General features: G+C 54.0%; 1 protein-coding gene across 2 annotated transcripts; it reads right to left on the reverse strand.

The window, feature by feature from the left end:
* Positions 1 to 26,558, reverse strand: SIGLEC1 (sialic acid binding Ig like lectin 1). Of its 2 annotated transcripts, XM_032143126.2 has the most exons (22): positions 26,428 to 26,558; positions 21,054 to 21,211; positions 20,321 to 20,680; positions 19,723 to 20,019; positions 17,585 to 17,851; positions 16,957 to 17,211; positions 15,088 to 15,387; positions 12,950 to 13,207; positions 11,555 to 11,890; positions 10,841 to 11,098; positions 10,342 to 10,644; positions 7,655 to 7,915; positions 7,214 to 7,525; positions 6,443 to 6,694; positions 5,858 to 6,127; positions 5,517 to 5,768; positions 4,899 to 5,198; positions 4,336 to 4,596; positions 2,982 to 3,284; positions 2,620 to 2,722; positions 2,175 to 2,247; positions 1 to 1,639 (listed from the first exon to the last, which is right to left on the reverse strand). In XM_032143126.2, exons 2-22 carry the CDS (start codon positions 21,100 to 21,102, stop codon positions 1,580 to 1,582), a joined length of 5,130 nt encoding a protein of 1,709 aa, XP_031999017.1. In that variant the 5' UTR covers positions 21,103 to 21,211; positions 26,428 to 26,558; the 3' UTR covers positions 1 to 1,579. The 2 variants fall into 2 exon arrangements, with proteins under 2 accessions (XP_031999017.1, XP_031999018.1); XM_032143127.1 differs by lacking the exons at positions 2,175 to 2,247; positions 26,428 to 26,558 and having other exon boundaries at positions 21,054 to 21,208.
* Between the last annotated feature and the right edge of the window lie 1,257 nt (positions 26,559 to 27,815).

Here is a 27,815-nt window from a genome sequence, read left to right on the forward strand (position 1 = left end):
TTGCGTCACAGGATGGAGTTTTATTGGGAGGACATTCTGGACGGGCTCCCAGCAAGAGTCTGGCAATGGAGCATGAAAATGAATGCGCCTGGAATGAGGGAGGGTGCGGCCTCTGCTACACAAAGTTCACCTGGCCCCCAACTGCCTCCCAGCCTGTTAGCTCCTGTGCCAACTCCCCACTTCTCTCTCTGTTTTTCAACCCAAATCCTAGAGCAGAGGGCTCTTAGCTCCTCCTACCATCTCCACCAGGCTGCAGGGGGAGTCACTAGCCCACTCAAGAGCTCTCTCCTCTTGGTCCCTGATTCGCAGGGGCACGTGATTCCTTCTTGGTAACTCTCTTTAACAGCCCGACACAGGGCCTCCAGGAAAAGGACAGGAGCTCACTCAGTCATGAACAGGGATGCATCTGGAGCAGGAACAAGGATGCTGACGACATCTGTGTCTGCCCTCCACTCTTGTAAGTGCCAGTAAGGCAGTACCCAGTCCCTGGGGGTAGGGGTGGTGGTGGTGGGAATGAGGGCATCTCTTCTTTCAGGGGCCAAATCTGGCACAAGGATATCTGCTTAGGCAACTCCACTGACTGGCATGCTCTCTCCCTAGGAAAACACCAAACCTTTTTTATTTCCTCAGTCTTAGTGTGAGAGTGATCCCCTCTTCCAGGAAGCCCATGACCAGAATGGCCAGGGGCACACCCTGGCCCTCAGTAGATGGGCACTGAGACAAAACATGGCCTGCTGGTGGCATTCCCAACAACATCAAAAGTCCCAGGGATGAGCTCACAGTTGGGAGTCCTTTGGAAGTCCAATTCCAAATGTCCTCTGGACTCAAAAACATTTCCCAATCTCCCTTGTAGCTTGGAGTAGCCATGTGACAATACTCCCGCCAATGGGAAGTGAGTGGAAAAGTCATGTGCAGCTTCTGGGTTGCGTTCACCATGGGCATGGGTGTGCTTCTACCTCCACTCCTCCTTCTTCTGGCTGGAGGGCATGTGGACAATGAGGGGCCATGATGAGCCTCACAATCAAAGGCAACATTTTAGGGATAGAGAAAAGGAAGATAGAAGGATCCTGAGCCCCAACATCATAAACCATTGTAACAGCAAGACTAGCATGGGAGAGAAAAATAAAATTCTATCATGTTGAAGTCACTGTATTTGGTCTCTTGTTAGAGCAGGCTGACTGATACTCTGCTGAATACAGAGTGCCTTGGTGAGCCTCTGAGGATGCAGGATGCTGTAATCCAACCAAAGTCCAGGGTCACTTTCGAGGAGAAGGATGTGAAAGGGCAGGGCTTCCTTTGAGGGAGAAATGGAGAGAAGGGAGGAGATCCAGAGAAGAGAGAGCGAGATCAGCTCAGTGCTCTTCAGTGTCCTCCAGGGTCAACACCCTCCTGGGTAGACCTCTCACCACCCATTTTTGAGGGGGCAACAGGCTTGGGGCCAGGTCACAAAAAGTCAGATGTCACAGAGCTGTTTTTGTAGAGGCAGGCAGAACCCAACACTGCCTCATTCACATTCACAGGCTGGAGTCATCACAGATGCTGGCCACTTTCTCCTCCAGAGGGCAGGCAACACCACTGGTCAGCCCAGGGGCGGGGCACAGGATGAGGTCTCACATGTGGCTGCATCAGGATCAATGAGCTTCCCACAGAGAAAACCCTGGTCACAGGAGGCCTCTGGGAGCCAAGGCAGGCCCCCAGGCCCCCAGCCTCAGGCAGGGTCCCAAGAGGATTGGTGGGAGTGTGCATGGCTGGAAGTGTGACTTGGAGCCCTGGCCCACCAGGTGAATCAGCTGCAGAAGGGACACACCACAGGGGAGGAGAAACTGACTTTCACTTCTGCCCAGGTGATGGGCAGGCTCAGGAGTGGGGAAGAGGCCTCAGAACAAAGATGAGGGAGTCAGAACATATGTGTCTTGGAAATGGAGGGGATGCTGCTAAGTCCAGAAAGTCTCCCCTAGTCCTCTAAGCCAGCCACCAGCTGACACAGGGATTCTCTCTGCCCCAAGCAGAACAGGGCTCTCCTATCTCCTGAGGGGCTCCTGGTTCCCTGCACGCTCTCCCCAACCTCCCCGTGGTCCCAGGCACCATCCTCTAAATGACAGCAGTCTCCAGATGCCAGTCGGCACTGTGGGTTAGCTGGGTATTATATCTGCCCGCGTGTGTTGAATGGATACCTGTGTGGTCTCTTTCTGAAGAGCCATCTCCACCGAATTCTCACCCATGCTCTGCTTACAAACACGCCTCCTTCTGCAAGGCCCAGAGTGGACTCAGAGAGCCTTTCCCCTCCCCACCGCCTGCCCCCATTCCTCTCCCGCTCCCCACAGGCTGGCTCCAGACCACCAGAGCGTGGGAACCTCATGGAGAGTGGGTGCTTCCTCTGTCTTCCTCCCTAGCCCTTGCTTTAGCACAGCCAGGGCAGAGAGGAGGAAAGAAGAAAACTATAGCAAGGAGGATTTAGGGGCAATTCTAGAAGGGATTCCCAATTTGGAGGGGCAGTCTAGGAAGTAGGCAGCCTGTGAACTTAATAGGAGGTCCTAAAGGACCTGGGGGAATTTGGGGAGAAGATGAGGTGGGCTGCGTTACCCCAATCTTCTGGCCCACTCCCAGCTCCAGACCCACCTCCAGGTGTAGCAGGCCCCCAGGCCCAACAGCAGGAGCAGGAGGCCTACCAGCAGTCCCAGGACCCAGAGCAGCTGCTGGAACTGATGCAGGCGGTGCAGGGCTGGAACACAGAGCGGGACTCAGGGCAGCCACAGCTGCAAGCCCCCAGTGCTTCCTTCCAAAGGGACCCACCCAAGATGACACCTTCTAACTTTTGCTTTATCTCTGAAGCTCTCCAAACAAGGGAGCTCCTAGCAATCAGTTTAGAGTAGACAGGCAAATCGTGCTGCAGCAGGAGGGATACAGGGAAGGAAGCCTTTGGGCCTAAGAGCTGGCCTTTTGTGCAGAGTGGCCTGGGAGATGGAGCCCCCTCCCCTCACCTCTGACCCCAAAGTAGGTGGAGGTAGAGGCAGAGCCCAGGGCATTTGAGGCAGAACACACGTATTCCCCTTGGTCGCTGGGCCTCAGCGCCTCGATGTCCACCCTCAGGGCATTGGGGGAAGCCAGGACATGAATGTGTGGCTCTGCAGGAGCACCCTGGGGCTGACTGGAGGCCACCAGTCGACTGCCAAGGTGGAGAGACAGGCTGGCGAGCGGCTCGCTGTCCACTCGGCAATCCAGGATGCCCCGGAGGCCACGCTCAGGCTCCACGAAGACCATCATGGTGGGCGTCTTGGGAGGGTCTGTGGGGAGGAAGGGAGTATGGTGATTGCAGAAAATGACCACAAATTCCTCCCTCCCTGTACCCATGCACAGTGACTTTGCTGCTCCTCCCATTAAGAGGCAGAACCTATTTCCTCACTCCTTGAATCTGTGACTCAGTTTGACCAACTGAAGAAAGAAGTGACGTTGTGCAACTTCAGAGCCAGACCTCAAGAGGCCTTGTAGCTTCTGCTCTGTGGTTGGAACACAACAATGTGGGAAGCCCAGGCCAGCCTGCTGGGCACATGTGGCCCAACCGGCAGCCACGAGCATGCAGTCATCTGAGACCACTGGATAACTGCAGCCACATGAGGTGTGAACAACAGAAGAACTCCCCAGCTGAGCCCAGCCCACAGAATTGAGCAAATAACATGGCTTTTGTTTGAAGCAGTAAGTTTTGGTGTGGTCAATAGCAATAGCTGACCGATACAGTGTAGGCCTTGGTGAAGGCTGGGGTGGGAGACCAAGACTGATGGGGGCTTATTGTGTGCCAGACACTCAGCATGCTTTCTTTTGTTTTTTTCTTTTCTTTTTTTTTTTGAGACAGAGTCTCAGTCTGTCACCCAGGCTGGAGTGCATTCTGGTGATCTTGGCTCACTGCAACCTCCACCTCCCAGGTTCAAGCGAGTCTCCTGCCTCAGCCTCCTGAATAGCTGGGATTACAGGTGTATGCCATCATGCCATGCTAATTTTTGTATTTTTAGTAGAGACGGAGTTTCGCCATATTGACCAGGCTAGTCTCGAACTCCTGGCCTCAAGTGATCTGCCCGCCTCAGCCTCTCAAAGTGCTGGGATTACAGGCATGAGCCCCTGTTCCCAGCCATTTATTTCTTATACTACTTGCAAGATGAGGTGAATGATGTATTCCCCATTTTACAAGGTCACACAACCAGACAGTGGGAGAGCCAGGATTCCAACCTAGGACTCAATATCCGTGAAGCCTTCACTCTTGGCAGACAGAAGAGGAGGAAGAACTGAGGTGGGCACGTGAGATGTGGGGAGACTAAGGTGGGGGAGGGGGTTCATACTCACAGAGCACACGGAGCATGACTGGAGCAGAGGCAGCAGCCCCAGTGGGGAGCTCAGCCAGGCAGTGGTACATCCCAGCTTGAGCACGAGCCACGTGGGTGAAGGCGAGAGTGGGCACAGGCTCCGTGTGCAGCCGCCGGTCATTCCAGAACCATGTAAAGGTGGAGTTGCCCACAGGCCCAGGGCCACCCAGGAGGCGGCAGCTGAGGTTCAGGGCAGCGCCCTCAGGCATGTCCAGGCCAGGCTCCGCCACCACGCGCGCACCTGTGGGCGGAGGATAGAGAGATGGTTGGGGATCTGTAGGCCTCGGGGGCTGGAGCCTCTGGGTGGGACTTCTGAGGGGCCTCTGCACATTGTGGGAAGGTCTCAGTCTGACTTGGGATTGGGCTTTCCAAGGTGGAACTGTGCCCCCTCCAGTGGGAGCTGTGCCTCTTCCATCAGATTAGGCTTCTCAAGGCAGGGCTTTCTCAGACCAGATAGCCCGCTCTAGTGGGAGCTCCAGCCCCTTTCATGGACTTGGACCTGACAGCATCAGAGCCCCTCCTCCTCCTCTCTCTCCTACTCACCTTCTACCTGCAACCGCCCAATGGTGCTGATTGAGCCCAGCAAGTTTTGGGCTGTGCAAACATAGGTGTCATCACCTGCAGGGACATCTTGCACCTGCAGCCGTAGGGCATTTCGGGCCACCTGGACATGGCTTGTCCCTGATGCCAAGCTGTGGACCCCACTGCTCGTGGCCAGCACCTTGCCATCGTGAGATAGGGCCAGCTCAGCAGGTGGCTCACTGTCCACTGTGCACTGTATCACAGCCATGGATCTGGCCCTGGAGTCCCGGAAGGAGGACAGGACAGCGTCCTGAGGGGCATCTGTGGGCAGGCAGGGCACAGATGGGGGCCTTGCTTAGGCACCCTGTACTGCCCATTGCCCAGCTGCCTGGGGTTGGCCAGGCTGAAGCCTCTGGACCAATGGCCACTTCCTAGAAGTGACACCTTCCCAGGAGTCCTGTGGGCAGAGTACTCCAGGCAGGGCTTATAGGACTGTCTCTTTCTCCAGCACCGATGTCCTCTTTCCCCAACTGCCCATTCCTGGGCCCACTGCAGTCCTGTGCCCACTCCCACCAGAGCCTAGAAGCACCCTCCACCACCCTCCTCCTGGGCAGCCCTGGCCAAGGACCCTCTGCTCACAGAGGACTTGCAGGGCAGCAGGACGGGAGCTGCGGGTGCCCTGGGCATCCTGGGCCTGGCAAGAGTAGGCGCCTGCATGAGCCCGCGTGGCCACCGGGAATGAGAGCGAGGCAGCTGGACCCTCCTGCAGCCAACGACCATTGTGGTACCAGGTATAGAGAGTGGGTGGGTGGGCAGCAGGGTCCTCACAGGTCACTGTGATGGGGGCACCTTCAGGCACGGTAGCTTCTGGAGCCAGGATCACCCGCACACCTGTACCAAGGAGGCCAGGATCAGCTGGGCCCAGCCAGACATCACAGTGGGTTTCCATCTCAGTGGGCTTGGCCTGGGCCCTGCCTTACCCTCCAGCCGCAGCTCCAGGGATGTGTTGGCCTGGCCCAGAGGGCTGCGGGCAGAGCAGCTGTAGAAACCCTCGTCACTGGGCTGTGGCTCCCGCAGCTCCAGGCGCAGGGTGTTGGGGACAGAGGCTGCTGTTGAGGAGGCCAAGAGGCGACCGGCGTGGCTGAGGGCCAGCTGGGCAGGTGGGCGGCTGTCTACAGTGCACAGTACCAGGGCCAGCTGCCCACCATGGCTCTCCAGGAGGTAGGTCAGGCGCAGGTTGCGGGGCGCGTCTGCAGGGCATGAGAGGCTTACACGGAGTCACAGGCGACAGCCTGCAGGAGGCCAGTTTGCAGGTCGCATTCAAACTCAGGAGGGCCCTGGTTCCCCACCCCCCATGGCTCCCAACCACCCAATCTGAGGCACTGCTCCTCTGCCCAGACAGGACTCACCCCAGTGCCCCCTACTCTAATGCTCTTTGCCCAGTGCTCCACTAGCTACTGGGTACCGAGTTCCCCATTGGACACCTGTGGGGTTCCGGCCATGCCCTGATCCCTGTGGGCTTTTTTCATTCCTTTCAGTCCCACCCTGCATCCAGCCAGACTCACAGAGGACGTCCAAGGTGATAGGTCTGGAGAGGCGGGGTGCCTGACCAGGGGGGCCCACACCGCAGCGGTAGGAGGTGGCATCCCTGACTGTGACATTGGGCAGGGGAATAGAGTGGGCATCCAGGCGCTGCTGCCCATCCTGGTACCATGTGTAGGTGAGCTGGGCCGGGTGAGTGGTCCACACAAGGCAGGTCAGGTTCACCAGCTGCCCCTCCTGCACGGTGGCCCCGGGCCACACCTGCACATTCACAGCTGGGGAGAGGGAGGGCACAGGACACCAGTGAGGGTCTTGAGGCTGTGTACAGCAGGCCACCTGTCTCCATGTGGGCAAGCTGCCCCTACTGCTGGGGAGCCCCTTGGCCTTTGGGAGCCTCAGGTGGCCCACCTATAAATGGGGCTTAGAGGTCGAGCTTGGGAATAGCCCACTTGCTCCTGAGTGGTCCCAAGTAGAGTTCCACAGAGTCCTGGAAGGCCCTGAGCTCCTCCCTGACCCTGGCTGGGGGCAAATGGGGAGACCACAGACCTCCCCTCCCCTGCTGCACTTCCTCCTGAAATTCCCTGTTTAGTTTTATCCACTCGGCATACACGTAAAATTTGGTGTTTAAAAAAGGTTCTCCCAAGAAACTCAAGACTGGAGTCCACCACCCTTAGGAAGTGTGGGAATGGGGACTATTCCCATGCCCCCAGGCTTCTAGAACCCTGTCCCACCTCCTCTCCTCTTTTAAAGGAGCACACATGCGCACACACACACACACACACACACACACTGACCTTGAGCGTCGAAGTCAGCTGAGGCCGAAGCCTGGCCCAGGGTGTTGGAGGCCTCACAGGTGTAGACACCCTCATCCTCCAGCATTGCCCCGTGGATCTCCAGACGCAGTGTGTTGGGGGCCACAGCCACCTGCAGCCTGGGAGAGCTGCCTTCAGGTCCCCCCACACCTTGTAGGGTGGAGGCCACGAGGCGGTCCCCGTGGAGCAGCCGAAGCTGGGCCGGAGGGTCACTGTCCACACGGCACAGGAGGAGGCCCAATCGCCCAGGGCCTGTGTCCATCAGGGTAGTGAGTGTGACGTGGCGTGGGGCATCTACACAGGGTGGGGAGTGGTCAGGACCCAGCCAGGGGGTCCCTCATCCAGGGCTGTGTCATGTGACAGAGCCCGGGACCAGGGGACTGCATTCCTTCCCCCACACCTGGATGGGACAAAAGTCCTTACAGGACACGTGGAGGCTGATGGGTGCAGCTAGGCTCGTGGTGGCTGAGCCTGGGGCCTGGGCTTGGCAATGATAGGCCCCAGCTTGTGTCAAAGTTATGGCTGCAAAGCGGAGTGTAGCTGAGGTCGACTCCTGGAGGGGCTGGCCATCCCGATACCAACGATATGAGGTCCCCTCTGGGACTCCTGTGGGTACCTGGCAGCTCAGGACCACAGCCTGGCCCTCTTGGAGCTCAGGTGATGGCGACACCTGGACCCAGGCTCCTGCAGGGGAAAACCAAGAACAGGTGAAGGCTCTCCACCACACCTCTCACAGTCTGGGACCATGTGCGTGTCTACCTAGGATTACACAACCCTACCCCGTGTGTTGGAGCTGCAGCCCCCTTCCAGACCACCGGCAGGGCCCACTCAGCCCCATGCCTTGGCCCCCCCTGCTCCCCACTCTCCTGCACAGGCTCCATCCTGGCATTTACCTCCCACCACCTGGTGGGATGGTTTTACTGTGTCAGTCATATTTCGCCTACCAAAGCATAAGCCTTATGGGCACTGGACTTGTGTGACCTGTGACCCCAGTTCCAGGCACTGTGCCTGCATGTGTTAGCTCCTGACAAATGTTGGTTCAACCCATAAAGTACTGAAAAGGGAGGGATTTAGATCATCCCAGGGCCATCGTCCTAACTAGGAGCTGGACTCAGCATGGGTGACCAAGGGCTTGGAAGGGAATGTTAGCAGCTATGTGATCTTGAGCGCCCTCGCCAGGCTAGCCCTGCATCCAGACTCCAGGCTACAAGAGCACAGGACCTGGGGACCAGGCAAAGGGCAGCTCCTCAGTGGCCCCTGGGTCTGAAGCAGGAGAAACCCAGGTTGCAGGGAGTGAGATGGAGGGACAGCTGGAATGCTAAGCAAGAACACAGACCATGCCTGAGACCACAGCTAGCAGGGTCATGCAACTGGGGAAAAGCTCCTAAAACTCAAACCTTCAATTTCTCCCTGCGAAATAGGCATGCTAAGTAAGAAAAGATACACAGAACCGAGGCTCAAAGTAAATGTCCCAAAATTGGTGCTGTTGGTCACCGCGGTGGAAGAAGCATGCATGTTCCTTTGACTTTCGCATTATGGTTATTATCTTTCCTTTTTCCTGGTTTATTTGTTTAGGGAGAATTTTTTTTTTTTTTTTAAGACAGAGTCTCACTCTGTCATCCAGGCTAGAGTGAAGTGCAATTTTGGCTCACTGCAACCTCCATCTCCCAGGTTCAAACGATTCTCCTGCCTCAGCCTCCCAAGTAACTGGGATTACAAATGCCCACCACCACACCTGGCTAATTTTTGTATTTTTAGTAGAGTGTTGGCTGGGCTGGTCTTGAACTCCTGACCTCAAGGGATCCGCCTGCCTCCGCCTCCCAAAGTGCTGGGATTACAGGCATGAGCCACAGTGCCCGGCCTGTGGGAGGATTTTTATAGAGACTATATATATATTATATATATATTATATCTATATTATATATAGATATAAAATATCTATATATATATTATATCTATATTATATATAGATATAAAATATCCACTGGGCATACATGTAAAATTTGGTGTTTAAAAAAGGTTCTCCCAAGAAACTCAAGTCTGGAGTCCACCACCCTTAGGAAGGGTGGGAATGGGGACTATTCCCATGCCCCCAGGCTTCTAGAACCCTGTCCCACCTCCTGTCCTCTTTTAAAGGAGCACACATGCGCACACACACACACACTGACCTTGAGCATCATATTTATATACAATATATATTATATATTGTATATAATATACAATTATATACAATACATATGTAACACATACAAATATACATTATGTATATTCTTATGCATAATATATTCATATTCTTTATATACACATATGTGTGTGCGTGTATGTGTGTGTATATATTTTTATATATAGGATTTTTATAGAGACTATATATAATATATATAATATATAGTATAGATATAATATATAATATATAATATATAGTATAGATATAATACATAATATATTATATAGTATAGATATATAATATGTAATATATAGTATAGATATATGGTATATTATATATTATATATAGCATAGATATATAATATATATTATATAGTATAGATATATTATATATAGTATAGATATATTATATATAGTATAGATATATTATATATATAGTATAGATATATAATATATTAGATATAGTATAGATATATAATATATTAGATATAGTATAGATATATAATATATACACACATACACACACGTATATGTGTATATAAAGAATATGAATATATTATGCATAAGAATATACATAATGTATATTTGTACTTGTATATACATACATAAACATATATGCATAATATAAATATACATATGTATGAGAATGTTTACTATGTAACAAAATTATATAATCACAAAATAAGTTATTTCAGAAAGTGCTCCCACCAAGCAAGCCACCTTGTGAATTGCCATTGCCTCCTAGTGGCTGCTGCAGTTATTACAGGTGAAAATATCTAGCTGGAGGCAAAGGGAGGCCTTCTGCTGGCTGGCTGGAAACTGCCATTACCAGGACTGAAAAAGACACATTTCTGCTGCACAAAATTCACAGCACCCAGCCCAAAGTCTGACCAGAGTAGCCCCCAGGGCATCAGAGTCTACCATATCTTCAGAAGACTGACACTCACCTCGGACCTGAAAGAAGAGTGAGGTGTTGGATGATCCAAGAACATTTGTGGCCTCACAGCGGTAGCTGCCAGAGTCCCCAAGGCCCAGTTCTCGGACCTCTAACTTCAGGGAGTTGGCCTCAGCCTTAGCCTGGAGCCGACTGTGGGATGGGACCTGGGGACCCAGGCTGGTGGCCAGGAGGTGCTCCCCATGGAACAGGGCCAGCAAGGCCAGGGGACGGCTGTCCACAGTGCAGACAAACAGAGCCATGTGGCCCTGGCCCATGTCTAGGAGGGCTGACAGCTTTGGAGGGTCCGGGGGATCTGCAGGAACAGAGGGAGCTGAGGCCACCCAGCCCAGCTCACCACATTACAACTGCCACACTATGTCCCCCACCTCCTGCCACACACACAGCCTAAGCCATGCTCTTTCCTCGCCAAACCCCAGCCCAGCCGCTGCTTCTCCCCAGACCACCCCTCCACCTTCCAAGTCCCCAGGCTGCCCATGCTGGTCACCCACAGAGTACATTCAGGAGCACGGGAGTGGAGAGCTGGGCGCCAGCCTCGGTCAGGATGCGGCAGGTGTAAAGGGCAGCATCAGTTCTGGCCACGGGCAGCAGTGTCATGGTCTCCAGGGGACCCTGGGCCCACAGCACCCCATTTCGGAACCAGGAGAAGTTGGCAGGGCTGCCAGCGGCTTCCCGGCTCACATTGCAAGTCAAGTTGGCTTCTGTGCCCTCCTGAAGCGTGTGTGATGGCGCAATGACCAGGACAGTAGCTGGAGAGCAGGCAGCACAGGCTCACTGACCACCCCCGGCCCCCAGGAGCCAGGGGTCCAGCCGCCCAGCCTGGAAGGAACAGGAAGGAGGCCCCCTGGGGTGCTCACAGGGTTGGGGAGAAAAGCAAGCCAGCTCACAGGGCAGCCTAGGAGAAGTGGGCCCTGGGAACTGTGGGGGCCCTGGGCAGAGAGGGTTGCAGCACAGGGAAGGAGGACAAGGCAGCCCAACTGTCCCAGCTGGGGAGTCCTTCCTCAGGGACCAGCTGTGACGCCTGTCCCCGGCCTGAACAGAGATCATGGGAAGGGGCAGCTCTGATCTTCCTGAATGTGGAGGAGGGCAGCGAGGGGCCCCCACTGCTGCACAGAGTGGTTTTGCCTGATTAGATCCTCCTCAGAGCAGAACAGTCCAGAGCTCCAGCCCCTGCCCCCATGCCGCCCATTCCCTGCCCGACTCACCCTGGCCATTGAAGGTGGCTGAAGCAGAGGCATTGCCCAGGGCATTGCTGGCCTCACAGAGGTACAAGCCCTCCTCCTCCAGCAAAGGGTTGTGAATCTCCACACGCAGCAAGTTGGGGGCTTTGGTGACCTTTATGCGTGGGGAACAGCCCCCACAGGTGCTGCAGCCACCCCCTGACGGCAGGGAAGTGGCCACAACACGGTCCTTGTGGAACAGCTGCAGCCTGGCAGGGGGGTCGCTGTCCACACGGCACAAAAGGAGACCTCGCCGTCCAGCCCCGGCCCCAGCGGCATCAAGGTCCAGCCTGGTGGTGAATGTTGGTCGGCGAGGGGGGTCTGCAGGGAGGAAGAACATGGGCACTCATCCCACGGTTGCTGCCAGGGCCCCACAAGCCTGGCTGGGCTCCCAGAATACACTGGACAAAGGCAGATCCCCAAGGCTGCCCCAAACAGCTGTGCACTGCACAAGGGCAGCCAGACCAGGGTGGGTGGAACTCAAGCTAGGCTCATGCTCCTCAAGCTAGCTGTGCCCTGATGCTTACTGAGTCTTCCCAGAAGAAGGAGCACCATTTTCTAGCTCAGACAAAGGTGCTGTATGGGATGGCTGCCACCTTGCATAAGTCCCATCTGCTGCTGAGCAGGGTGTCCACCTAGCAATCCCTGGGGGTCATGCTCTCTGCTCCCACCCTGCACCCAATGCCTTACCACGGAGCCTCCCCTCAAGATCTGCCCTGCAGCTTATCTCTGATCTCCAAGCCAGCTCCTGTGATACTAGCGAATGCATAGAATGGCCTCTTCCTGAAGGCTTCTGGAGACAGTTGGCCAAAAGAGAGCAGTCAGCCAAGGCCCCCATGTGATCTCACTCAGACACCAGAAAACTTTGCAGAGGCTGCTGCCCTCTGACAGTTCCGGGACGTGGCTCTGGCACACACGTGTCAGGGGAAGCCTCTGGAATCAGGCCCTTGGTCTTATACGGAGCCTCCCCGCTTGGCGGATGCAGAGGGACTGTCTGTCCCTGTGCTGAGGGGCTTTGCCTTGGCATCTATGGGAGCCCAGCACAGCCTGTGGGGCATGTGCACAAATAGAGGAGTGTGGTGTCCCAGGGCTCACCCATGAGGACAAAGCATGGATGTGGTGCCCATGCTGAGCTTGAGGCTGGGACAGAGGAGCCCACAGGGCTGGGATTGGAGGGTAAAGACATGGGGAGGTAGAGAAGGCCCCAGCCTCATTTCCTAAACTTCAGCCCCAGATGGAAAGGCCCATTGTGGCCAGGTCTGTGACCCAGCCCTCCTGATGTAGACTGTGGGGCAGGGCAGGACAGGGCTGGGGGGCCTGGAGGAGGTGGGGTGGCTGGTGGGTCCCGGCAGGAGGCTGCAGCAGGTGGTGGCTGCTCACAGAGCACAGTGAGAATGGCTGGTGAAGAGGGGCCACTGGCACTGTGGCTGTCCCGGGCCCGGCAGTGGTATGAGCCGGCGTCAGTGCTGGAGGCCGCAGGGAGCAGGAGGCTGCTGCTGGGACCCTCGTGAAGCAGGGCTCCATTCAGGTACCAGGAGAAGCGGGCATCAGGCGTGGGGCTCAGGCCGCTTCTGCAGCTCAGTGTCACTGCCTGTCCTTCCACCACCTCGGCTGCTGGGCTGATGAGGAGACGGGCGGCTGCGGGGAGAGGAAGAGGCTGGGAAGGGTCCTGCCTCTCAACCCCACATGCTGCCCTATACAGAAAGCCTTCCAGGGTTCTCCTTTCCCCACACTACTGTAGGTAGCTCTGGGCTTTGTGGTGGATCAGGAGGGTTTGCCCTTTAATGCAAAATCAGATCTATTGGTAGTAGCTGGCTGCAGCGTGGTTGAAGATTCAGAGCCAGAGCCCAGGCTTATGTCCAACACCTGGCTTGGCTGTGCATGGTAGCTAATACCTGTAATCTTAGCACTTTGGGAGACTGAGGCAGAAGGATCGTTTGAGGCCAAGAGTTCCAGACCAGCCTAGGCAACATAGTGAGACTCCATCTCAAACAATTTTTTTTTCTTTTTTTTTGAGACTGAATCTCACTCTGTCTCCCAGGCTGGAGTGCAATGGCATGATCCTGGCTCACTGCAACCTCTGCCTCCTGGGTTCAAGTGATTCTCCTGCCTCAGCCTCCCAAGTAGCTAGGATTATAGGTGTGCCACCACACCCAGCTAATGTTATATATTTAGTAGAGACAGGGTTTCACCATGTTAGCCAGGCAGATCTCGAACTCCTGACCTCTGGTGATCCACCCGCCTCAGCCTCCCAAAGTGCTGGGATTAGAGGTGTGAGCCACTGCGGCCAGCATTTTTTTTTTTTTTTTTTTTTTGAGATGGAGTCTTCCTCCGTCAGCCAGGCTGGAGTGCAGTGGCGCAATCTCAGCTCACTACAGCCTCTGCCTCCCAGGTTCAAGCAATTATCCTGCCTCAGCCTCCCAAGTAGCTGGGACTACAGGTGTGCGCCACCACACCCAGCTAATTTTTGTATTTTTAGTAGAGAGGGGGTTTCACCACGTTGGCCAGGCTGATCTCAAGCTCCTGACCTTGGGTGATCTGCCTGCCTCGGCCTCCCAAAGTGCTGGGATTACAGGCATGAGCCACCGTGCCTGGCTACAGTTTTTTTTTTTTTTAAATTAGCTGGGTGTGGTGACATGGGCCTGTAGTCTCAGCTGTTTGGGAGGCTGAGATGGGAGGATGGCTTGAGCCCAGGAGTTTGAGGCTGCAGTGAGCCATGAACTTACCATTGCACTCGGGCCTGGGCAACAGAGCAACACCCTATCTCAAAAAACAAAAACAAAAACCTGGCTTGATCAATTAGCTACCATGCCCTCAGGAGAAGAGAAGGACAGTGCACATACTGAAAGTTGGAAGACCCTACTTTTCTTTTTCTCTTTTTCTTTTTTTTTTTTGAGACAGAGTCTCATTCTTGTCGCCCAGGCTGGAGTGCAGTGGTGCTATCTTCGCTCACTGCAACCTCCACCTCCTGGGTTCAAGCAATTCTCCTGCCTTAGCCTCCCAAGTAGCTGGGATTACAGGCACTCACCACCATGCCCAGCTAATTTTTGTATTTTTAGTAGAGATGGGGTTTCACCATGTTGGCTAGGATGGTCTCGATCTCTTGACCTCGTGATCCACCCACCTCGGCCTCCCAAAGTGCTGGGATTACAGGAATGAGCCACTGCGCCCAGCCAGAAGACCCTGCTTTTCTATTTGGCTTCCCACATCTGACTGCTAGCATACAGCCTGCTCCCAAAGTTTCATAATTAAAAAATAACGAATGCTTCTGAGGGACTCTCCAAGTTTAGAGTCAGGGTATGTGCAAAAGGAATGATGTGACCTGTTGTGTTTCCCTTTTTGCCTTGACTTTCAGGAAGCTCTGAGGTTGGGTCACTGCACAGCCCCTGTCTTTTATGTGACGTAGCCAGTTAGCTCAGTCCTGCAGTTGAGTGCACTAGACTTCTAGAAGGAACAGACTGGAGCAGGCTCCTCCTCAGGCTCCCTCCACTCTCCCTGGCTGCCAGTGCCCGTCTTACCATTGCCATGGAAGTCCAGGGTGGAGGTTGCATTTCCAAGGGAGTTGGTGGCTGAGCACTTGTACTCCCCACTGTCAGCTTCTTCCAGCTCTCGGATCTCCAGGCGCAGGGAGTTGGGACCAGAGGTACCACTGAAGCGTGGGCTGTGATCACTGTCCCCGGAGGTGGAGGCCAGGATATGACCCCCGTGTGACAGCACCAGTGTTGCCAGGGGCTCACTGACCACAGAGCAGTGAAGGATGCCCACAAGTCCCGCCTGGGTCTCCAGGAAGGCTGTCAGGACTGGGGTGAGAGGCGGGTCTGTGTAGAGATGAGAGGTGAGCCTGTCACCCTCAGACAAGGGCATTCCCTGGATACCCTGATACAACCCGTGACCTATGCACCTCTTTGTCCCACACTGCCCTGCGAGAAAGGGGCGATCCCAAAGTGCCTGAGTGCCTGCTGAATACACTTTTGTCCTTGGCTGGGCTGGGCATATCACTCTGTTGTCCCAGTCAGTGTTCAGGGCCACCCTGCAAGTGGGGATAGGAGCCCCACTTCAAAGATGAGAAAACTAATAGAGAGACCTGGCTAGGGACAGCACCTCAGCCAGGTGACCAAAGTGAGCATCATCAGCAATGGGACTAGCTGACACAGAGTGCCTCCTGACAGGGCAGAGCAGCACGTCTGCGGCCTTCCCACCCAGAGGGCATGGTCTCAGGCCATTCAAGTCAGGCAAATGTGGAGTGAGGGACCTCCTCAGAACAGCAGGCCTGAACTCTGCAAGTTTCAATGTCAAGAATGACAAGGAAAGACTGAGGAACAGTCCCAGACTAACGGAGAATGAAGAGACTCAACGACCCAATGCAATGTGTGAACTGTGATTGTATTCTGGACCAGAAAAAAAATGGCTACAAAAGACAGTGTTAGGTCCATTGGTAAAATGTGAATATAGATTATAGCTTGGATAATAGTCTTCTATCAGCCGGGTGTAGTGGCTCACACCTGTAATCCCAGTACTTTGGGAGGCCAAGGTGGGTGGATCACCTGAGGTCAGGAGTTCAAGACCATCCTGGCCAACAGAGTGAAACCCTGTCTCTACAAAAACACAAAAATTAGCCAGGCAGGATGGTGGGTGCCTGTAATCCCAGCTACTTGGGAGGCTGAGGCAGGAGGAGAATCGCTTGAGCCCCAGAGGCGGAGGTTGCAGTGAGCCAAGGTCGCACCATTGTACTCCACCCTGGGCAACACAGCGAGACACCATCTCAAAAAAAAAAAAGTCTTCTATCAATGCTAAATTTCCTGATCATGATCATTGCATTGTGGTTACGTAAGAGAACGATCTTAGGAATTTAGCGGTAAAGAGGCATCATGTCTGCAACTTCAGGAATATAAATATGTAGGTAGATACATAGATAAATAACATATTCATATGTATATAGAGAGTCCATATATGTATAAGTGCACATGTCCACATAGAGTGGATGTGCATACACACAAGTGCCCATATACGTGCACATGTATATATGCAAGTCTATATCCATACATTCATATGTATGTATATATGTGTGTGTGTCTGTGTAGACAGTGAGAAAGATAAAGCAAATGTGCCAAAATGTTAATAAATGGGAAATCTAGGTTAAAGGTATATAATCATTCTTTGTCTTTCTCTGCAACTTTTCATAAGTTTAAACTTCCAAATATAAAACAGGAGGGAACTAGGGGGGTCAAAGCCTTGCCCAGGTGTGCAGAGCTGGGACGTGAGCTCAAGGCCACCTCCGGGTAAGTGGCCTTGAAGTTCCTATGCCCAGGACCCCAACCCTTCCTTGGGGCTCCACCGTCTGGCCCTGCTCTGACCGTGTCCAGTGCCACCCCACCCTGGCCACTTACGGTTGACTACCATGCTGACAGGGCCCGAGCGCTCACTGCCATGGGCGTTCTGCACCTCACAGAAGTAGAAGCCAGTATCAGCCCTAGTGGCCGAGTGCAGCCGGAGGGTATGGGAGTGGGCGTCCTCCAGCAGGACATGGTTCTTGTACCAGCTGTAGCGGAGATCACTGGGCGCCCCATTGGGTGTGTTGCAGACTAGCGTCACTGTCTGGTTCTCCAGGATGGGACCTGTTGGGCTCACCTGGACCTCAGCCACTGCAATGGCAGCATAGGGAGTGCTGGGGGGTCCCAGCCGACTTCCAGCCCCAGCCCCACACAGTCCCTGGGTCTCAGCCAATCAGCCTCAATCTCTGCACATCCTACACAACCCGCCCGCTGCTACAGTGGAGCCTCCTGGAGTGCTCTGCATCTCTTCATCCAGCTCACCAGGATCCCCCTGACACCCCACCCTTCAGGGGGGTATTGTCACCTGTTTCATGGTAAGGCAGGGCTGGGACTCCACCCCTGCATCCAGGAAGCACTGGGTTATGCCAGTTGCTGGCCCTGCCCTGCCCTGTCTCCCCTCCGTCCCTGAGGCCTGAGCTCCTCCCTATTCTCTGGCCAATATGCAACCTTCCCAAGAACTCACTGAAGATGTGGAGGCTGATGGGGGGTGAGACCAAAGAGCCCACGCCATTCTCAGCTTGGCAGGTGTAGACGCCAGCATCGCTCCAGGCTGCCTGGGGCAGGTGCAGCACACCAGTCTTGGTTTGGAGGCGTACCCCATCCTTGAGCCACTTAATGGAACTGACTGCAGGGTAGCTGCTGTTCACCTGGCAGGTGAGTGTGACTGGCTCACCTGGAAGGATATTCCTCCCCGAGGGGCTGAGGAGGATCTTCACACCCTTGGGGGCATCTGCAAGTCACAGTGGGGGGTATCGGGTAAAGTGCTTGGGGAGGGCAGAGGATGGCACACTTCTTCTTGCCCCCCTTTAAAAGCTCTGTCCTAAGGAAGTATGCCCAGATAAAACAGCAGTCCCCTTCCATCCTCACCCAGGGCATGCTCTGTCCGCCCATGTCCATCCCTTTCCCACCCCCTGCGCCTGACACATTCCTATGCCCATTGAGAGCTGATCATGTGATGCTTGGGCAGCATCCAGCCTACCCCACCAGATGTAGTTTTCTGCTTCCCACTGCTGTCCATTGCCCCTGCTCTATTTGGGGTAAGCTCCACACACACGGTCATGGGTACCCCACTGCTAGCTTTAGTGGCCTGTGGAAGCTATTGGTAAGGGACCAACCACCTAGTGGGAGGGGGCCAAAGGCAGCATGAAACTAGCTCTGAAAATAGTTACCCAGTTTGTAAGCAAGAGGCCAACAATACAAAGAGACTGCATTTCCTTAAATCTTGTTCCAAAGCCTCTCTCTGTGTATTCAAGTGTTTTATTCTTATTTTTTTAGAAACAGGGTCTGGCTCAGTCACCCAAGCTGGAGTGCAGAGGCACAATCATAGCTCACTGCAGCCTGAAACTCCTGGGCTCAAGTGATCCTCCTGCCTCAGCCTCCCAAGGAACTGGGACTACAGGTGCAAGCCACCACATCCAGCTAATTTTTGTTTTTTAATTTTTTGTAGAGACAGGGTCTCACTATGTTGCCCAGGCTGGGTCTCGAACTCCTTGCCTCAAGCAATTCTCCTGCCTTGGCCTCCCAAAGCACTGGGGTTACAGGTGTGAGCCACTGTATCCGGCCTCAAGTGTTTAATATGTGCCAGGCACTCTTCTAAATACCTTACCTGGGTCATCTCCTTTATTTGTTTTTGTTGTTGTTGTTGTTGTTGTTTTTTGTTTGAGACATAGTCTCACTCTGTCACCCAGGCTGGAGTGCAGTGGCACAATCACAACTCAATGCAACTCCACCTCCTGGGTTCAAGCAATCCTAGTGCCTCAGCCTCCTTAGTAACTGGGATTACAGGCATGTGCCACCACAACCAGCTCATTTTTGTATTTTTAGTAGAGATGGGGTTTCACCATGTTGGCCAAGCTGGTCTTGAATCCCTGGCCTCAAGTGATCCACCCGCCTCAGCCTCCCAAAGTGATGGGATTACAGGCATAAGCCACCGCGCCCGGCCGATCTCCTTTAATTTTTATCATAAATCTATGAGACAGGAACCATCTATTGTTATCTTCACCATAGACATGAGAAAACAGAGGCTCTAGGAGGCAAGGAACTTGCTCGAAGTTTTCACATCTAGTGGATGGGTGGAGCCAGCAACCGGATGCCTGTGAGCAGCGATTGTTCTAGAATAGGCTGCCCCATTTGAGATGGAAGATGCATAACCAATGGAAACCCGGGCTTTCTCCCCACTGACTCATAGCCGTGCCTGCGTGACACCCTGGTCACCATGGTCATGGGCAGGCTTAAAGCAGGAAAGGGATAAACCCCACCTCCCCAGCATCCTCCAGCGCAGGGTAAATCCCGGGGCACTCGCTGCCAACCCTGAAGCTGCGTGGGAGCTCCTGTTCCCCAACCCTTTGTGTCTCCCTTTCTCTGCCCAGCCTGGCCTCAAGGACAAGCCCCTTCGAAGCAGTAGGAGGTGGAAGGGAACCATTTAACGAAGCCCTCGGGGCTCAGCAGTGTCTCTCCACTTGCCCTGCCCTGGAGGCCCAGGTGCAGCCTGGTTTTGCATCAGGAGCAAAGGTTCCATTTCTGTGGGCTGGAGAGGGGCTGGTTTCTGTCAGGGAGCCACAGATGTGCTCAGCCACAAGGGTGTGTCCCCAGACAACTCACACTTCACTTGGAGGTGAATCTCACTGTGAGCCCTGTGATTGGCCACGGAGAGCTGGCAGCGCAGGATCCGGCCGTGGTCCTGCCAGGACATGGCCATGTGGAGGGTCTCCAGGTGGCTGACGCTGGTGGGCTCAAACTTCTGGCTGTTGAAGGTGACAGAGCGAGCAGGGTCCTGGCCTTGCCACTGCAGTCTGACCTGCTCCTGCAGGCATGCGTAGGGAGTGGAGCAGTTGAAGTCCACCTCTGTGCCCTCCAGAAGCTCCACCGGGGCGGCAATGGTGGGCACCCTGGGCTCCTCTGAGGACAGAGACAGCAGTGCTCAGGACCTGCTTCCACCACCCCTGAGATCCCTTGCCCTGGAAACCCCAGCTGAGGAGAGAGCCCTGGGGAGGGGGCTTTTAGGGGAAGGAAAGGTGCTTTCTACTCCAGCCCCACTTGGGCGAATACAAGGGAGAACCAGGCCTGGGCCTACACAGGGGCTGGAACGGAGGCTGAGACTGGCTGGTGTTAGAGTCAGGACAAGGGCTGGGGCTGACAAGGGGTCCGGAAGCAGCTTGGGAATCCCTCCCGGGGGCAGCCAGGCCACCCCACTTATCACCTGTTACTGTGACCAAGGTGCCTTTCACATCTGACCAGCGGTTGACCTCACTGATCTCGAAGCGGAAGTTGTAGGAGCCAGAGTCCTCGGGCTGTAGGTCCTTCAGCAGCAGGTTGCACACCTTGTGCTCTGGGTTCCCCATGAACTCGGCGCGGCCGCGGAAGCGGGCCTCCACCAGCTTGGGGTCTGCCGAGTGGCTCGCCACCTGCCGCCGGCCCGAGTAGTCATAGTACCAGATGGTCGTGATGCCATCGGGCACCTCCACGTCAGCAGGGAAGCTGAAGATGCAGGGGATAAGCAGGCAAGACCCCTTCACGCCCTGCACGTCCTGGGGACTGGAGACGCCCCATGAGGCCTGGCCTGGGGGAAGAATGGCAGGGGGACAGAGAGGAGGGTGATACAGGCCTCAGGGTGCCACAGAGCCCTGCGACCTGCCCCAGGGAAGGTGCCCCAGATGGGCTCCCAAACTCTGCCCTGCCCCGAGAAATGCACACTTAGAGCAGCCCTTCTCAGTGCCCCAGGGGTCAGTCCACTGCCCGAGGCTGCTCAGAGGTTTGGTAGGGTGGCTCCAAGACAGATCGCAGCTTCCTGCCCAGCTCCCGGCCACTGCCCGGTTGGGCCCTCCCTTGACCTCAGCAACCAACCTTGTGACCCAGGCATAGTCTAATCTGCCAAGGGCTGGACTTATGAAGGCTGGGCCCTGGAAGACAGGCACTAGGCCCGCAAAGCTTACCTGCTGGGAAGAATGAGGCCAGGAGGAGAAGCTTGGGCAAGAAGCCCATAGCAGGTTCTTGTGCTGCTCCTGTTGCCTAAGAGGATGGTGCGCACTGCACTGGCTGGGCACACGGGGGCCTCCAGGGACACCTCTGGGCACTTTAGCCCCAGCACCTGCTAGAAGTCCGAGCCTGTGTCCCCACCTCCTCTGCTGGCCAACCCAATAAGAGGGCAGGGCTTTTAAAGACCTCTGAGTCAGCCACGAGCAGAGAGCCAGGAGGCCACGTTCCCAGCTCAGGCTGTGCCCAGGAATGCCCTCACTTGGTGGCCTGCCTCAGAAAAGCCTGTGTGTCCCTTGGCCCTATCCCAAGTTCTGCTTTCCCAGCCCCTCAAGGATACCACCCTAAGGCAGATGAACAGCTGTTTCTCCCTCTTCCCCACTTCCCTGCCCCCTCCCCACCACCCAAGCCAACAGGAACTGGAGCCCAGAGATGCCCAGTGACTCACTCCAAGACACCCAGCTAGAATGATGGTTTCTTCCTGAGGCTTGTCTCCTACCACCTGCCTTGCTAACTATAGACCATAATGGGGCTTTACTGAACTTGCCAAAGTGCTGCCTTTAACAGTCACTCCCCTGCTCAAAAACCTTCTGTGGCTCCCCATTGCCCATGAGATGTGAAAAGTCCTCATTTCCTGCCCCCAGCTCTGTCCCCATTCCCTGCTCTCTGCAGACCCACTCTGGGGGCAGTTCTGTCTGCTCACGGGCTCCCTAGCTGCCCAGCTCTATTTCCACCACAAATAATCTTTGCCTACTGAAACTTTATTCAACCTTCAAGGAGCAGCATGAATTTGGCTTCCAGTTGGAACTTCTCCTTTGAGGTTTCTGTAGCTACCCCAGAGCTATCTCTATTTTCCTTGCCTTGTTTTTTACAGCTTGTGAGAGCCCATTTCTCAGGACCTAGAACTGAAGATATGTGCCCCATAGCAGTGCGGAGCCCACCAGGCATTCAGCAAACCCCTTAGTGACTAAGAGAGGGGTGAGGTTTTTAGGGGTTCAGAGTTGAGGTTCAGAGTTGGAGTGGGGAGGTGGCAGGGCAAGTCTAGGTTTGAAAGGTAGCATGAGAGCGCTGTGGAACACATACCCCACTAATATGAGCTCAATGTGTGCTGAATGTACCACATCCATACAGGCAGGCCCTCAACCATGGAGTGCCCCTGGTCAGGGAGTGTCTAAGGGGTACCATAGACCTGAGTCTAAAAGGAAGAGATGCCAGAAACACATATAAGTGAAACTATAAAACTCTTAGAAGAAAACATAGGTGAAAATCTTCATGACCTTGGATTAGGCAATGCTTTCTTAAGTATGAAATTAAAAGCACAGAAAAAAAAATAGGTAAGTTGGACTTCATCAAAATTTAAAACTTGGCCAGACACAGTGGCTCATGACTGTGAACCCAACAGTTTGGGAGGCTGAGGCAGGAGGATCACTTTAGCCCAGGAGTTCAAGACCAGCCTGGGCAATACTGCAAAACTCTGTCTCTACGAAAAATTTAAAAACAGGCCTGTGGTCCCAGCTACTCTGGAGGCTGAAGTGGGAAGATCGCTTGAGCCCAGGGGAGGGGTCGAGGCTGCAGTGAGCCATGATTGCACCACTGCACTCCAGCCTGGGTGACAGAGCAAGACCCTGTCTCAACAGAACAAACAACAGCTGGGCGCGGTGGCTCACGCCTGTAATCCCAGCACTTTGGGAGGCTGAGGCAGGCAGATCACAAGATCAAGAGATTGAGACCATCCTGGCCAACATGGTGAAACCCTGTCTCTACTAAAAATACAAAATTAGCTGGGTGTGGTGGTGTGCACCTCTAGTCCTAGCTACTTGGGAGGCTGAGGCAGGAGAATCACCTGAATCCAGGAGATGGAGGTCGTGGTGAGCCAGGATCACACTACTGTACTCCAGCCTGGTGACAGAGTAAGACTCTGTCTCAAAAAAAAAAAAAAAAAAGGATATGCATCAAAGGACACTATCCAGAGAGTGAATAAAAGGACAACCCACAGAATGGGAGAAAATATTTGTAAATCATTTATCTGATAAAGGACTAATATCCAGAATATATAAAGAATTCCTACAATCAACAACAACAACAACAACAAACCATGAAATCCAACTCCAAAAATGGGCAAAACACTTGAATAAACATTTCTTCAAAGAAGATATATAACTGGCCAATAAGGACATGAAGATGCTCAACATTACTAGGCATTAGGAAATGCAAATCAAAACCACAGTGAGATACCACTTCACATCCGTTAGAATGGCTATTCACAAACAAACAAAGCAACACAGAAAACAATAAATATTGGTGAGGATGTGAAGTTGAAATTCTTATGTATTGCTGGTGGGAATATAAAATGGTTCCATCACTGTGGAAAACAATTTGGTCATTCCTCAAAACGTCAACATAGAATTACCATGTGATCCAGGAATTCCACTCCTAGGTATATACCCAAAAGTACTGAAAACAGGGACTCTAACAGAGTATACCAATGTTCATGGCAGCACTATTCCACTAAAAGGTGGAAACAGGTCAAGTGTCCACAGTGAATGGATGTGGATAAACAAACTGTGGCATGTACATACAATGGAACATCAATCGGCCATAAGGAGGAATGAATTCTAACATATGTGAACCTTGAAAACATTATGCTCAGTGAAATCAACCAGACACAAAAGGGCAAATATTGTAGGGTTCCAATTACATGAAATATCCAGACTACGTATATTCAGAGACTGGAAGTAGAGTAGGATAGCGGTAACCAGGGGCTGCAGGGAGGGAGAGTTAATGTTTGATGATTGCTGAGTCTCTCAGATAATGAAAAAGCTCTGGAAATAGTGCTGATGGTTACACAATATTGCAAATGTACTTAATGTCATGGGGTGTACACTTAAAGACAGTTAAAACAGTAAATTTTATATTATGTATATTTCACCACATACACACCCATGTTGCCAACTTTGCAATCCTCCCTGGTCCTAAATGCTGACTTGGCCAAGTGAACGGGGAGGCTGGAAGTGGGGAAAGGAAACTCATGACCTCCCAGCCCCCAGCCCATCCGCCTCAGGGGCTGGGCTCAGCAGATTCCGATGACTACCAGGGGGCACACCTGGGAAGGGGGTGAGCTGAGGCCCAGGGCCGGTCAGGCTGACCAGGTGGGACTTAGCCCGCTGCAGAAGGCAGAAGGTGCCCCAGCAGGGGGGCACAGTACAGGGCGGGATTGGGACAGGAAGGACACCGCTCCCCGGGGGACCCAGCCCTCTTGCAGGCTGCCGGAGTGGACTGATCTGGCCATTTGTGGAGGCCCAAGGGCTCATCTCCAGTTCTCTGGGAAGCCCTAGGCCTCCTCCTCTTCTGGGGAGATGCACCCCCAGCCTCCACACCAGGTTCTTGGCCACTGGAGAATGATATAGCTGGGGCCCTGGGACCTGGACACCTCACCGTGAAGAAAAGCAGCCTGCTGGGCACACTGGGGGTCAGATGTGTCCCTGGCCACAGGGGATGTCAGGGTCAGCTCTGCTATGGCCAGGGCAGCTATCTTGTCCCAGCTCCCCTGTTCCTCCCATTTGGGGTCCCGAAAAGGGCAATCGTGAACCTGATGGAAGAATGGTGGGGTTCTGGACACAGCGACCCCGGAACAGGGCGTAGGGGAGGACCTTTTCCAGGACCACTCCAATCACATAATGTAGAGGCCACCTATACTTAGCCTGGCCCTAACCCCAAAGGGGTCAGCCCCACCAGAGTCCAGCCTATTGGTTCAGCCTGTTCCACCACAAAGGCCAGCTTCAGCCCAGATAACTGTTCTAGAAAGAGAAAGAGCAGGGACAGCCCAGAAAGCAGATCTCTGTCCCTGTTTGAAAGCCTGGAGTTAAGGGGACAGTGCCCCGCCCCCGCCCCGCCCCCCGCAACTTGGGTTGCAGCTGTGGCCTAGTGAACAGCCAGAGCCTCCTGGTGGTCGAGGGGAAATTGCGGGTCCCGGGAAAGGGAGCGGTGTGCTAGCAACAGGGAGCAAGCAGCTCTGCAGCCCTGAACCATCCCTCCCTTGGGTGACTCTTTTGGAAATCATTGTCCCCCAGACAGGAAGTTCCTGAGGTTCATCCTTGGGTCTCCAAGTCTTGGGTGCTCTGGAGACAGGATTTTAAATCCCCACTCCTAGTATTGGTATGTGTTGCATCAGGGTGGCTTGAGCTGGCCTGGTACACAGTGGGCACTCACGTTTGCTGCCTGTTTGAGACCAAGTGCCTCAGGAGGTCTTGGAGGGTGCGCTGGGGCCCCAAGTCCCTGACCTCTGATTCCAGAGGCCAAGTTTAGCTGGGGAAGAAAGGGCAGAGGCGGTTTCCCTGTGGACAGCTAGGCCCGGGTGTACAATTCAGTTTCTGTTTCCTGACCCCAAGGCTTCTCCCCAACTTCCCCATTGGGCTAGAGAAGGAAGAACACAGGGTGACATGGCCAGCTGGAGGTTACTGGCCCACAGATAGGGAGTCAGGGTACAGATGGGCAATTCCTGGAGCAGATTATGGTCAAAATAGTGGAAATCCCCAATCACAGGCCAAATGTTTAATTCTCAGAGCCATAGAATCCATAACTAATGTTTACTGGCTTTGACATGGGCAGTAGAAATTTCACACTTCATTCCTTAATCTGGCTCTAAATGCTTCTGGCTGGAGTGCCCACTCTCCAAACTGTGCTGGACAGCACCAGAAGCCCTCCTGTAGACGGACGAAGTGGTGATGGATGAAGTGGAATGGTGCTGGGGTTAGAGTAAGGAGAGATTATCACTGGGCTGGGCTGGGGCTGAGGTCAGGGTGATGGTCAGGTTGGAATTCTGGAAGCAAATTAAGGCTGGGATTGGGGTGGACATTGAGGTTGAGTGATGGGTGGGGGTAAGGGTGAAGGTTGGAGTTGGGTGCAGGTGATGGTTAATATACAGTGAAGGCTGGGTTGAGATGAGGATGATAGAGTCGGAGCTGTGGTTAGGTTTGTGATGATGGATGGTTGGGATTGGATGAGATGAGTAAATGGTTAGGGTTGGGGTGCAAGTGAGGTGAGGGTGAGGTATGGTTAGAATAGGGGCCGGGGCTGGGGCTGAGGTAGGGTCAGAGCAGGGTGATGGTCAGGACTGGGATTGGGATGCAGGTTGGAAGGATTTGGGGTGGTGGAAGGGTTTTAGTTGAGTCCAGCTTTGATTAGTGTCTTGGGCTTGGGTTGGTTTGGGGTCCGCCACTCGCACCCAGCTGGACCCCCCCACCCCTGCTCCTACCCCGCTCAGCCAGTTTCAGCCCAGCCCCGCTTCTAATGCTCCACTCACCCTCCGGGCCCAGGGACCAGGGACAGGGGTACCTGCTCCACAGGAGGAAGTGGCTGCGGGGGTGCTGGACCTGCGGAGAGGAGAACAGGAAGGACGGCCAAGAGCTCCTGGTGCAGCTGGCTCCCCAGGGCTCTGCTGGCTCAAGAGAGAGGGATCCCGTATCAGGGGCTGCTTCCTCTTTCCCAAAGCCTCAGCTCTACTGTCCAACCCGGAGGCTGGTCAGGGAGGCAGCTGCAGGCCTTGCGCAATGCCAAAACAGGAAAGACCTCCATAGGGGAAGGCCCTCGGCAAGGCCAGGGACTTAGGGACTCGAGCAAGCAGAAGTGGGACTGCTGCAACACTGGAGCCTTCCCAGGCAAAGTGAGAAATGGGGTGAGGGGCTCCCATTCACCAGCCAAATCCACACCCCACTCTCTCTGAGCCCCTTAGGGAGGCTGGGGGAGGTGGAAGGGGGCTTCCTGTACACAGCTCCTCCCTGACACCTGAGAAGGAGATGCGCCCAGCCTGGGGTGGGGATGCACTACACGATGCCTAGACCAAGGCAGTTATTCTCCAAGCCATTCAGGAGCCTCCCTGTACCACTGAGTACTCTTAAGAGCCCCCAAGAGGCAGTCCCTTGTTGTGGGGGACATAGGGCCCCAATGTCCAGGACACTCCTCAGGTTTTCTCTTCCCTCCCTCACTGTCCTGTACGTTTTTTGGTTTTTGGTTTCTTGTTGTTGGTTTTTTTTGTTTTGTTTGTTTTTGCTTTTGAGATGGAGTCTCAGTCTGTCGCCCAGGCTGGAATGCAGTGGCACAATCTCGGCTCACGGCAACCTCCACCTCCCGAGTTCAAGCGATCCTCTTCCCTCAGCCTCCCGAGTAACTGGGATTACAGGCATGCACCACCACATCCGGCTAATTTTTGTATTTTTGGTAGAGACGGGGTTTCAGCATGTTGTCCAGGTTGGTCTTGAACTCCTGACCCCAAGTAATCTGCCTGCCTCGGCCTCCCAAAGTTCTGGGATTACAGAGGTGAGTCACTGCACCCGGCCACTGTCCTATACCTTCACCCCCACCTTGGGACAGGAAAGGAAAGCCCCCACCACAGCTAGTTACTGTTACATTACTGCAGCCCATCTTATTGAGGGCCTAGTTTGTGCAGGCACTTGACATGTGAAGCAGATGTTAATTGCTCCAAGCAATCCCAGATACAAGCAACAAGACCTTGTTTTTTTTTTGAGACAGTGTTTTGCTCTGTCGCCCAGGCTGGGGTGTCCTGGTGCAATCTTGGCTCACTTTGGCTCACTGCAGCTTCGAAATTCTAGGCTTAAGCAATCCTCCTGCCTCAGCCTCCTAAGAAGCCGGGACTACAGGCGCTTGCCACTATGCACGGCTAATTTTTTTAATTATTTTGTAGAGTCTCCCTATGTTCCCAGGCC

The sequence above is a fragment of the Hylobates moloch genome, unplaced genomic scaffold (assembly GCF_009828535.3).
Source record: "Hylobates moloch isolate HMO894 unplaced genomic scaffold, HMol_V3 SCAFFOLD_21, whole genome shotgun sequence".
In the NCBI taxonomy this organism is placed as follows: domain Eukaryota; kingdom Metazoa; phylum Chordata; class Mammalia; order Primates; family Hylobatidae; genus Hylobates; species Hylobates moloch.

Excerpts from the sequence above, each read along its gene's own strand:
- SIGLEC1 (XM_032143126.2), bottom strand. The coding sequence starts at position 21,102 with ATGGGCTTCTTGCCCAAGCTTCTCCTCCTGGCCTCATTCTTCCCAGCA. Across the intron at positions 11,099-11,554 it reads AGCCACCTTCAATGGCCAGG|CTACTGTCCTGGTCATTGCG; the intron begins GTGAGTCGGGCA and ends CCTGCTCTCCAG. Across the intron at positions 5,199-5,516 it reads TGCTGCCCTGCAAGTCCTCT|ATGCCCCTCAGGACGCTGTC; the intron begins GTGAGCAGAGGG and ends GCCTGCCCACAG.